This window comes from Thermobia domestica, chromosome 7 (genome assembly GCF_964235325.1).
Source record: "Thermobia domestica chromosome 7, izTheDome1.hap1.1, whole genome shotgun sequence".
Classification (NCBI taxonomy): domain Eukaryota; kingdom Metazoa; phylum Arthropoda; class Insecta; order Zygentoma; family Lepismatidae; genus Thermobia; species Thermobia domestica.
This window is the reverse complement of record NC_137460.1, coordinates 50,384,535-50,397,816: the sequence shown is the minus strand read 5'-3', so window position 1 is coordinate 50,397,816 and position 13,282 is coordinate 50,384,535. Positions and strand designations below refer to the sequence as shown.

General features: G+C 34.8%; 1 protein-coding gene across 1 annotated transcript; it reads right to left on the bottom strand.

Annotated features, from left to right (window-relative positions):
- Positions 1-681: 681 nt before the first annotated feature.
- LOC145689184 (zinc finger MYM-type protein 1-like) lies at positions 682-1,593 on the bottom strand. The gene has a single exon (XM_081763316.1). It carries the CDS (start codon positions 1,591-1,593, stop codon positions 682-684), a length of 912 nt encoding a protein of 303 aa, XP_081619442.1.
- Between the last annotated feature and the right edge of the window lie 11,689 nt (positions 1,594-13,282).

Sequence of the window (13,282 nt, the reverse complement as noted above, 5' to 3'; positions counted from 1 at the left end):
GAGTTTATGTTGCGTACAATTGCTCCTTATGGTGGATTACATAATAATTGTGCTTACATTAACTATTCGATTTCTACCTTATTACTTAGGAGTGTGGAGCTTTTACAAATAAGCTCTTTAGCTCCATTAGCTCCACGCGTGTGTATAGAAAAAAACATGGCGATCACCATGGTAACGGGAAGGAAATGACGACATTACTATTCCAGTCTATTACTGAGTTTAAATTTGCTATGCTACCTTACAGATAGCTGCTTTTAAAGGATAACTACTTGAACTCTATAACTATAACTATAAGAATCAATTATCAAACTGAGTAAGATCTTAACTTTTGTCAGTTAAATACACAGAGTAAGTTTTGGTTAACGATATACGAAACAATTATTTACACATGAGCATGCAAAATATTCTACGTCACTGATTAGAAATTTACAGAACGATTCAAGAAACAACGATTTATATAAAATTAAGATTGATGATGCGATACAGCATTTATTTACACACATATACATAAACAACCTTGTTAACTGCGAAAGAGAACACATATATGAACAAAAGAACATACAAATATATTTTGTAACAGCATTGTACAAAGATTTCGTAATACAAATAATACAACCAGTAATATAATTTTATATCTTTATACAGTTTTAATGCAAATTGTCCTTTGACTTGTTTACAATGCTAAGTAAAGTTAACTTTTCGTGCCTTTTTCTCTGCAAAGTCTTTAATTAAAGTATCAGTGTGAAGCTCACACAGAACATCACATTCAATAGACATCATAGAAAGGCCTACAAGACGCTCTTGCGTCATCGTTGATCGTAGGTAGTTCTTTATAAGTTTCAACTTGGAGAAACTTCTTTCTGCTGAAGCTACACTTACAGGAATAGTTAGTAAGATTCTTAGAGCAATAGTTGCATTTCGAAATAACCCAATAAGAGAGTTCTTGCAAATATATGTAAGTACTTGCAACGGTTTGCTCCCACTTTCAGAACCGAGAAATGAAGGTAAAAGTAAGAGCTCTTGATATAACTGAAATCCGTCAATATCACAATGATCTTTGTCTGCTAAAGATAGTTGTAAGTCCTTGCAACACTTTAGTAAATACTCTTTGTCCGTTATTGGATGGATGTCATACAAAAACCCAAATATTTCGCTGTGCTGCTTCAGTTGTTGAAATCTTTCATTCAGGGAACAGATAATTGTGTCTAATGTGCAAAAATACAAGTTACATTTAAACGCACTGTATGGATCATTAATCGGTTCGTCTTCAGATTCATACAAAAATTGTCGTCTGACTTTTCTAGGTCGGAGTTTTGGTTCATTCTCAAATTGTGGTTGGATGTCGAGCTCTTCAGCAATTACTTTGGCATCAACCAAAATATTCTGGAAACCTTCATCACTTCGCATGTTCTCAAGGTGACACTTGGTTTTCTTAAGCAGATCAACTGCTTGCTGAATGTCCACTGATTCTTGTTGGAAAACATGGCTAACCACATTAACACAAGAAAGAACCTCATACCAAAACACCACAACACAAACGAACTTAAAATTCAGGAGCTTCCTAGCCAGGGAACAAGCCTTATTTTTGCCCATAACGTCTATCTTTGAGTCCTTTGATGTTTCGAAAAGAGCATAGTAAATTTCTTCTAACTGGTAGCGAAACGATTAGACAGCATCAATACAACTCTCCCATCTAGTATCACTAAGAGGTTTCAAAGTGAAATTGGATATATGTTTTTGCAGAACAGACCAATGATATGTGGAACTAGAAAAATAAATTTATACTTCTTGCAATAAAGCAAAAAAATTTACAGCCTCACTACAGCACATTGCAGAATCATTCACAACCAAATTCAATGAATGGGAGCTAAAAGGGACAAAAAATTCTCGACTATTTAGATCTAATATTCTTTTTTGACCGCCTGACTGCTTTCCTTTCATATTGGTACCGTTATCATACCCTTGGCCACGCATGTTTGAGAGAGGAATTTTCAGTTTTTCTAGTTCTTCCTAAATAGTGGTAGTTAGTCCTTCTCCTGAAGAATCATTTATGCGCAAAAAAAAAAAAGTTCTTCAATGGATGGTTCCTTACCCAGTTCTACCTTCACGAAACGAACAATTAGTAGGTTTGCACCGAAGATGGGTGGGGAGGGGGTGGGGGATATTCAAGCAGCTAGATCATCCGGGGATAAACACAAAACTTAGAATGGCGCATGACCAATAAGCCTCCGATAGATGTGAGATATAAATAAATAAACAGGGGGAGAGGAAAATTTTAATAAGAATTGAAGTAAATAAATAAATACAGGTTTCGTGCGAATATAAGACGTCCACGTCATGTTCTTTTGTATGCATAGGAGAATCTGCCCAGGATTTCTGAAGACCTACCCAGGATTCTCGGTTTCAGCATTGAAGTGCTGTAATGTGGTTAAATGCCTTGACCCTGATTGGCTCCACAAATGCCTCTTACGAAGTTGAATCAGTAATGAACGACCAGATCAACCGGGATACAAACATGTTCGTGGCTGACTTAACCTAAGAAATATGCAACTTTGAAAACAACATTTCTTTGAACATTATTCTTAGCAAGTTTGTATTTCTTACTATCTGTATTTTCTTTAAAATATGCACATTATTATACACTAATTAAAACTAAACTCTGTTTTTTAAGCTCCGAAACACCACTGACTGTGTCCTTTTTTCTTTCTTTTTAAATGTGGTGGGTTGGTATGTGATAAGTTAGTTGACTTGCATCGTAATGTTTTGGGGCTTTCTGGATTAGAGTTTGGTACTTTATATTATTTGAAAAGCTTTCCGATTTCCTTGCGATGCTCAATATAAAAAGCATTGGGGGATAGAATCCGCTAACTCTTGTAACAAATGTGAGTCTGCTAGTCATTCAACCACTAAGGCAATAAATATTACATATTATTATTTAAAAAAAATGTTATCCCATATGTCTTCCGTCAAAGCAACTTGAACGGAATACATTGATTTTATGCACCTAGACACTAGAAATGAATTCCAGAAATTGAGTAAGTGTGACCCTAAAGATGTTTTTGATTGATCGTTTATATATTTGACATGTTATAATTTAATTGGTGTCTCCGCAGAACGACTGGTTAAGCTAATTGCCTTATAACTAAAGGAGCTTGGGTTCGATTCTCGGTGAGGACACAAGTGGTTCGGATCCCGCCCTTAGAACGTCATCATCCCATGGAAAGCAATGCAAAGCCACCATGGTTTCACCTTGCTGAGAGACCTTCGGGGTCAAACCATGCCTCCGGGAAGAACACCAATCATCATCATAAATTAATTACTAACAGCAGGCAAATTATGAGCTTTCTTATATTACAGTACAAAAGCATATACAGTTTGAACCTCAGTATTTTCATTTTTCCAACAGATTAAAAAAACATTACAGCAAAATGTATGTGGCCAAACTATAGTCTGTTAAAAGATTTTTAAAAAATGTCAGTTAGTGAAAAGTCTCTAATCAGTTCTACTGCTTGCTTATTTGTTACAAAAATAATAATTCGATTTATATCCCGAGTTCAGGTCGAAATGACCCATTCATCTACAACACCCGTCAGATTAAACCAAAGAAAATCAATAATATTGTATATGCTTCATGGAAAGTAAGTGTCATATATATAAACAATTGTCGGTCTGTCGAATTGCAATGTACTCTAATATGTTTCAATGCATTTCCTCTTATATTTTAGACAATGCTATAATTGCGTGATATTCAACCAACATGCAATTGTATGTTTATTCAAATAGCAAAATGTTTAACTTACGTCTATTACAATTTCCTGTGGAAATGCTGATCCATCTTCGTTTCGTATATCAATTGTTCCAGATTTCAATTGTTCTTCTTCCTCCTGCGAAATGCTCGTAATCGATCGATCCACCTGTGGAAAGCAAATAAAGTTTCTTTTCTTAAAAGAAAAAAAATATATTTAATTTTTATTCTAAAGGTGAAGAAAATGCATAAATGATAAAATAACTGCGTATAAATATTGAATCTACCTGTTCCGTGTTCATTGTGAAAATGTACAGTTAGGAAAACAAAAAATGGGGCGATTTTTACAGAATCTAGGTAAGAATGGCCTCATTTTTTCTTTTGCTAACTGTACATAAAAATTAAATTATCTCCGTATTCATTAACAACTTTGTGTTGTGAAAATCATCAAGAATCAGCGCATTCATAAAATAGATGCGAATGCATTCAAATTAGCTGCCGAAGCCCGAACACTTTATTTTTAAGTCACGTTAATTGTATTGGATAGAAACATAATCTATATAGTCTTACACTGGTACATGTTACTTATTTACGATATGTTTATGAAATAATGGGTCTATTGCAAAATTTGTGATAGCGAAACTCCACGGGGATCTGTTAACGGTAACAATCATACATTTTAACTCTTCAGAATTCTAGTTAGTAGACGATACTACTACTACTACTACTACAATACTACTACAATACTACTACTACTACTACTACTACTACTACTACTACTACTACTAATAATAATAATAATAATAATAGTAATAATAATAATCATTGGCACGGCAGACCAATAGATCCTGGGCCTGCTCCAACGCCATCTGATAGCGAGTGGTAAAAATTCATCCACCTGGGTAACAGAACGCGGGTCAGCCGGTCGTGTCACTACCCGCCAACAGGCGTATTAGGAGCTTTGCAGGCGAAGTGACCGTCATATCTTTATTTATGTGACTCCCCAGTTTTCCTGCCGTTGAAAAGCGGAAAGTCCGAGGATTGAACCCAGGAGCACGTAGACATGAGTCCAACGCTTTAACCTCTAGACTATGGAGGCCCTCTACTTAAAATTAATAGATGAATGCTTGAAATACAGCTAAAGTTGGTTAATACACATCTAACGAGTATAAGACTTTGGTATATAATGTAATTATTGCTACTTACATCAATGGGGAAAGAACTTTCTTTGAGCCTGAAGTTCGCCGCCTATCTGAGAGTATTACGGTTCTGGGTTCGAGCAGCATAGTGCTGCGCGGTGCACACCATCCTCAACCGGCCTCCGCAGAGAACTCTCTCTACTCTTCGCCCTCAAATAATATAGTTTGCACTATTTTATATGAGGGTTCAGAAACTTCGTCCCCACGACTATCGTTTAAAGAAGGCACGACACACCTCACCGTTACGGTCCAGATCCGGACGGAACCACCTGGGCGAAGATCTAAGGCGGGTTATGAAAAGTAGATGATAACATCACCTACTCTCATAGATTACTTACAAGCGACACAATGACCATAGTCTTACTCCGTCATGCGATCTAGAAAAAGAGAAAACGAACAATTCTAAACATTACAGTGCCATTTATTCAATAGATAAACATACCTGTTATACACTGATTATTTTGGATATATAGCCCCGCTTACGTAGTAAATTCGTAAAACGCGTTAAAATCGTCCACAATGACAGTTTGGTTCGTCGTGGCGCCAGTTACTTTAGTCACATTTTGTTGTTCACTCACCAAATCTGAAGTAATCTTCACATAGAAATTGTCCTTTCTTCAAATTTCAAGTGTTTATGTATCAGTCGTTCCTGGCCGACTCAACAACATCATTATGTAGCAGCTACCGTTGGATGAAACAAGTTATTTGGACATTTTGGTTTAGTCTGTAATCATATGTCCATTACCTCCAAGAGCAACATACGAAGTCTTTTTTTTTCTTACTCGTAATCTCGTTCACCTCTTGTCGTTATAAAATATTACTTGGGGCCGATTTACTTTAATAATGACTTACTTAAAATCACCAAAATATTCAGTTTTGCAATACTATTTTTAATGAGTTTTACGCATATTCGAAGATAACGATAGATTTTCCAAATCATACGACAACTAACACTCCTTTTTACATAACGTCTGGTAACAAGATCATGACATGATCAGCAAAAAATAGCTGAATCATTAACATCAACACACACCAACACTTACAACGAAAAACTAACTATCGCCTCTCTCTTCTTTCCTTTTCTTCTTCTTCTATCCTATCTTTTAGCACCACTAGGCGGCAGCATGATCAGTGAGAAACATATACCACACAAAGTGTACGAATTCAGATGAACGTCACATAATGCACTTAGTGCATTGCACTAACGCAGAATTTGCGTTTATCCGGAAAATATTTTAAGCAAAATTTTGGTACAGTTACATTGGCGGTCGAAAGGAATGTACGTGCACCGTTGAATAATGGTAAACGTTCAAGAACCCTGACTGTAGTTTCACTTCAATAATCACCAGTGTTCCAAAGTCAAGATTGACACTAGTTCACAAGGAAGTTTATAAGAACTTTCGCCGAGTGACACTTCATCAGTTGAAAAAGTTTCATTTAATGTAGTAAAACGACAAACGCGTGGGGCATTTGCACACTTACGTAAGAGTTCTATGGGGCTTTCATACGTATAGTCTTTAAAGTTCCTTTTTTTACATTCGGCACTGAGACTAAATTAAACATTTATAAGTGCATGACTCACAATTAATATACAAATAATTCTCATGATATACTTTTGATATTTATATTACAATATTGCTATATGCGCTCTTATTATTAAAAATAACACAAACATTATACGAAATCATGGCATTATTTAGAGGTAAAATATTCACATTACTTACTTTACGATATTATATGAAAAACTATAAAACATAAACAAATCATTATCATGAATAACTCAGCTTTTCAACAAACATTATTTGAATAATATATTTCAATATTCCACAAAAGGAAATAAACAAACTTATTCTACACACACATTATACTTAAATTGCATAAATGACGAAGCATACTTGCACTTCTCACGCTATTCTGACAAAGAAGTTACGAAAACAAAATTATTATAATAATTACAAACATACGAAAACAAACGTTACGTTACGTTACAAACATACGTTACGAAAACAAACATAATAATTACATGAAATAAATTTATTACCACTCTTTTGTACTGTTACAATAAGAGTGAGGCCGGATAGAAATAAGTCTGCCACACTTTTACGCTAATAAGCGCCTATCCACTTAAAATTTTTAAGTGTCCCTTCCCCATTTCACATTTATATTATCATCCCACCCCTTTGGAATGGCAACAAGACCTTCTAGTGAGGTAGGAATATAAAACAACATAGAAAAATGAACCCAAAGGTTAAAAATAAATGAAAGGGGGGGGAGTTGCCATTCATAATTCAATGCTTGTGTCACAGCTAGACAACTCACCTCATACAATTGGTGGTTCAAGATCTTTCAGTTAGTCTTGATAACTTATCGCAAAGCATCAACAAGACAATACAATAATTTATGTAAACGAGAGCTTGTAACTCATGTTTCCTTTACATATGAATACTAATAAACAACATTCTCATACATATTAGCATTTAAGAAATAATCATATCCGTGACCTTTTTTTTTTTTACATGTCACGTCTGTTTAGCTTAGGATTCAGCAAATGATTTAAAGCTAACATAAGAGTACGATACCGGCAATCTAGCTTATCATTTAAATATTGCAAATATGTATCACATTTCAATAGCTCTTTCAACAACAACTGAACATTGAACTTATTACTTTCGCTCTGGTTGAATACAGACAAACTAACCTTTGTTATATTCAAAGAATTCACATTTACCAAAGTCTCCGGTTCACAAGAATCAGTTTTTTCACTATTTTCTTTTACAGAATCAAATTCTCTTTCATGTATATGTTTCTTAGCTAATTCTAACCAGATGTTCCTAGTTTTTTGAGTGGGTCTCCACACTCTCATACGATCGATAGAATGTACGCCACAAGATTCTCCAGTTAAAGGATCTACAAGTTCAAAGACTTTATCTGAAATTTTATTTTTACAAAATAGTGGACCTCTGTAGAGCATGAAAAACTTGCGAATCTTTTTGTCTACTGCTGAACTCAAATGTGATTGCAACAAAAATACCAAATCAGTTTCTTTTATTTTGTATTTTCTTTCTTGGGATGCATTATATTTCTCGTTTCTTTTTCTAACTTTCTCACTTCTGCGGTAGTCAGCCATTATGAGTTTATTTTCCCAATTTACAGGTTCACTTTCATCATAGCTTTCGTTTGTTACAATGCCAAAATGCTTCATCACAGAATAATTTGCTTTCACATTTAAATGTAGACTAGCAGGGCTGACACCTAAACTACTACACACAGAATAATTCAACAAAATGACAATTTGAGGTATGTATCTTTCCCAAGAAGTATGTTCTTCGTTACACAACAATTTGAACAACCTATTCGTCTCCCTATGGATTCTCTCTACAATTGAGCTCTTCGGATGGTAGGGAGTTACATAGTGAATTTTAATACCATATTCTTCCATTTTAGATTTAAATTTTGCCGATACAAAACATCCACCATTGTCCACCAATATGGATTTTGGAATTCCCATGGTTACAAAATAGTAATATTCTAAACATCTTAAAACACATTTGGTCGTTGCCTTTCTGATTGGGAACATAGTGTAATATCTGCTAAATACATCTAAAATTGACAATGCAAATTTATTTCCATTATGAGAAGGTGGATAAGGTTCTAACAAATCGATCGAGACCATGTCTCTTACATTCTTTACAGCCACAGTTTGTAAAGGTCTAGCTGGTGGCGAAGTTTCAACTTTCGTACGTTTACAGACAACACAATCACGCAAATAATTGCTGATATCTCTACGCATGGACTTCCAATAACAACAATCACTTAGAAAGCCTAAAACCTTTTCAAAACCAAAATGACCTTGTTCATGATAATTTTGAATTACATCATTCACAAGTGAAGGAGGAATACAAATTTTCCATTGATTAGGAAAATGGTAACTACGATTCAACAAAATTCCATTTTCGATTTTGTAAAATTCACCAATATTTCGGTTCTTAACCTTAACATAAGGATCGTTGGGATTCTCTAAACACTTCATGATATTTTCATACTCTGGGTGTTCTCTTTGTTTACTGATCAAATCTTGTACAGACAAATGTTTAAAACAAGATGGCAACACTTCGTACTTATTAAATTCATGCTTTTCAACCTCAGGAAACAGAATGATACGTGACAATGCATCGCTAGCTTGATTATCTTGACCTTTAATATATACAATTTGTACATCAAATCCCTGAATTTGTAAACTCCAACGAGCAAGTCTAGAGTTCCACTGTCTCATTCTGTGCAAATATACCAATGAATTATGATCCGTGTAAATTTTTACATGTCTTCCATACAACAATTGAGACCAACGTTTGAGCGCGACTACAATTGAAAGACACTCACGTTCAGTCACAGTGTAATTCTTCTCAGCAGGTTTTAACGTTCTACTATAAAACCCTAAAATATGTTTCTTACCGTCTACTTCTTGAAAAAGAATGTTTCCCAAAGCAACTGAACTACAGTCTGTAATTAAACAAAAATCATAATCTAACAAAGGATGTGCAAGCATTACCTCTTGAACTAAATCACTTTTCAATTGATTGAAACTATCTTCACAAGATTGATCCCAGATCCATTTTTTATTTTTCTTTAACAAACCAAATAAAGGTTCAGATTTTTGAGCGAAATTTTCAACAAATTTGGCACACCACTGGAATAAACCTAAAACTCTGTAATTCTTTCAAATTTCTAGGCCTTGGAAGGTCTTTGATACATTGTACATAAGGAGGATCTTTTGTAATGCCTTGCGGACTGATGTCAAACCCTAAAAAACTAAATTTCGTATTACAAAAAGTACACTTTTGTAAATTTAAAGTCATGCCAGCCTCGTAAACTTTCTGAAATATTTGATCCAAAAATTGTAACTGTTCTTCAAAAGTCATAGAAATTACTGAGACATCATCGATGTACGAGACTACTTTTTCATACAAACCTGCCCCAAGGACAGTTTGCAAACACAACATAAAAGCAGCTCCTCCATTTATGTAACCAAACGGAACTCGAGTATACTGATACATTTTACCGTTCCAACAGAAAGCTGTGTATTGTTTACTTTCTTTACTTAAACATACTTGTAAATAACTTCCTACAAAATCTAAACAAGACACGAATTGAATTCCTTGAAATTTAATGAGAAGATCATCGATCTTATTGACTTTTAACTGCTTTAATTTTACAAATTTGTTCAATTGAGTTAAATCTACAACAGTACGAAGTTTACTAGTATTTTTCTTAGCTACACACAACAAAGGATGACAATGCACAGAAATACATTCTTCCACTACGCCACATTCTAACCATTCAGCTATTTGCTGTTCAATATTTTCTTTGTACTTAAAGGGTAATGGGTACTGACGTTTTACAATCGGTTGGTCTGTCTCAACCTCAATAGCGTACTTGAATTTATTACATTTACCTGGCAAATCGCTAAAGACCAATCTATGCTTCAATAACAAATCATATAGTTGCTGTTTTTGAACATTAGATAAATTTTCAATTTCAAGAACTTTTGTTCTGATTTCATTAACAGAAGGAAAGTGACTTTGGGTACCACAAGTAGTTTTGCTTAAATTACAAATGTCCTGATTTACTTTTACATTACTATGAGACTTTCGAATTTCCTCATCCAATTTATGAATTTGTTCCCCATAAAAATGATACAGAAAATTTACTTCAGCAGCTTCGTTCAAACGTGCTTGTTTTATTTGCCCTACATTTAAATCATTGTTGATAGTATACTTATCTACGTGTTCAAATGCTTTACTGTTTTGTAATAAACTATCCATCCATTCCTGCGTCAGCTGTTTCTTATGCATTTCTAAATTCTTAACTATTGGACACTCTAGCACAGGTTCGACTACATCTTCGTTCTCGCTTTAAATAGCAAAATCAGTGTCAACACAATTCGCATTTTTTAAATGAAAACCAACCTTATTAACACTCTCTCTAGTAAGTATTTTTACTTTACCTTTACTTTCATTATTCAGAAGGGGGTCACTACCAAATCCGTGCTCATACTCTTTCATTGGTACCTTACAAGTGTTAGGGTCGTAACCTACAGTAACGGATTTCTCGCCAAAGTCTAATTTCGCATTAGCTAGCGATAAGAAATCTCTGCCTAGCAGACAATTACAATTAAGGTCACTAACAACAATAAATCTAACATCACAAGTTACAGGTCCAATTTCTACACAGAGGGTAACCTCGCCCTTAACAGATTTTGTTCTTTTTCCACTATAATCTACTAGAACAATTTGAGGAGCGGGTTGTAATACAGCGTTTGACACAATGTTAGATATTTTCTTCCACGCATTGTAGCTTAACAAACAAGCCGAAGCACCTGAATCGCACAGAGCATACAAATTTTCGTTCATGATTTTGACAAGAATTTCTGCAGTGGCACATGAATTTACATTAGTTTTACAAAAATCTTTAGTTTCCTCTTCGTCAGATGAGAAAACATCATCCCACTGTACTAAGTTTATTAGATTTTTATCAAGCTTTACAAAAACAGTCTGACCATTTGGAAGGAGTGCATTATTTAACTCATTACTACACGTTTGAATCAATTCCCTGCTATGAGCACTCTTCAGGCAGGGTGTTTCTAGTTTGGGGGAGGAAATCTATTTTGAAACCCAAAATTGCCTGGAGTGACATTCGTGAAATTCGGTCTCGGTGGCCTAAACCCAATAGGATTACCAAAATTCGAAGGATTTAAAAAGTTTCCATTACTGTAACCGGTCTGAGGCGAATTTCTCGTTTGGGAATTACCATTCGCTGGCCTATTAGTCACATCACTAGTGGCTTCATTTTGATTTGCATTAGCATTGCTATTACTTACATTTGAACCATGATTGCAAAAACACACACTTTCTTCATGCCTATCAGAACTACTATTATTATTCCATTTTTTCTTTTTGTTTCTACGAAAGGAATTTTTTCTTTTCCGATTACCTCTGTTATTCGAATTTTCGTTCGAATGTACCTGATCTGATTCATCACAATTATTAACGTTATTCTGATTACTTTCACGCTTACCATTCTTATTAACAGACACCTGGTTGACTTTCAGGAACCTATGATTGTTGCTGTTGTTACGGTTATCAGACCTGGGAATAGCTTCTAATCTTTGTATAACGGACAATACAGAAGACAAATTCATAGTAGACAAAGTTGTTAACTGACGTCGGTAGTAAGGTGGAATCAAATTGAGAATCATACTAATAGCTAACGATTCTTTTATGTCGGGATTAATTTCTTGGATCTTATTACATCTATATGACACGAAATTGTACACACTTCCGTCGACTTTTGCGTCATATGGTTTGTATTGCAGTACCATTAGTTTATTAGCACGCACCTGTTCGTTCTCGAACTCTAATTTGAACAATTCAGCAAAACGATCGTAAGAAGTGAAAAAACCGCAATTGTTAATATACCAATTTTGCGCAGAACCAGTCAACAAAAATTTGATAATATCTAAATACTGACTACGAGAAATTGACATAAGCGAAGCTTGATCTTCAAACTTACGTAAGAATGCAGTAGCAGTCAATTCATTTTCGTGACCAGAGAATTTCTCGAAAGAATCTAAATCTCGTAACTTTATAGCTACTTTTCTTTCACGTTTTTTTCCTCCGTTTGATAGTTTTTACCCCAACAAAGCTATTATCACTGTGAGAATCCGAAGAATCATTTTCACTCAACACCGGACTGACGTCATAATCAAGAAAAGGATTGGTGTTTTTACGTACACTGGTGTCAACTTTTCTTCTTTAATTTCCACCTCAGGTTTTACATTTCCCACAAACGTTGATGACCTAATTTGGCTTTCAATCATGCTTACGCGCAAGTTTCTGACCTCTTGATTTACTATTTCGAACTTACTTTCTACTTCACCCTTAACATCGTCTATCATGGTTTGGGTATGATGAGCTATTCCGCGGGTTGCAATACTAACATCATAAATCTCGCGAACATTTTGATCTAACTTCATGATTCTACTTTCGTGTTCTCCCACTTTTTCCTGCGCTCGCTCAGCTTTATCGTTCACTAAATTGACATCGGAACTTAAATCCTTAACTTTATTTCCAATCATTATAATACGTTCCTCAGTGTCCCTAACTTGATCTCTTAACTGATTAGTTTTAGCATTGACAAAACGTATTTTGTCTTCGTTATTTTTCACGGCAAGCTTAACCTCATCAACTTTTGTTTCTTGTACATTTAATTTCTCTTGAAACTGTGCTGACAGTTTTTCAAAGTTATCCGCACAAGTACGACTAACCCTGTCTATTTCACT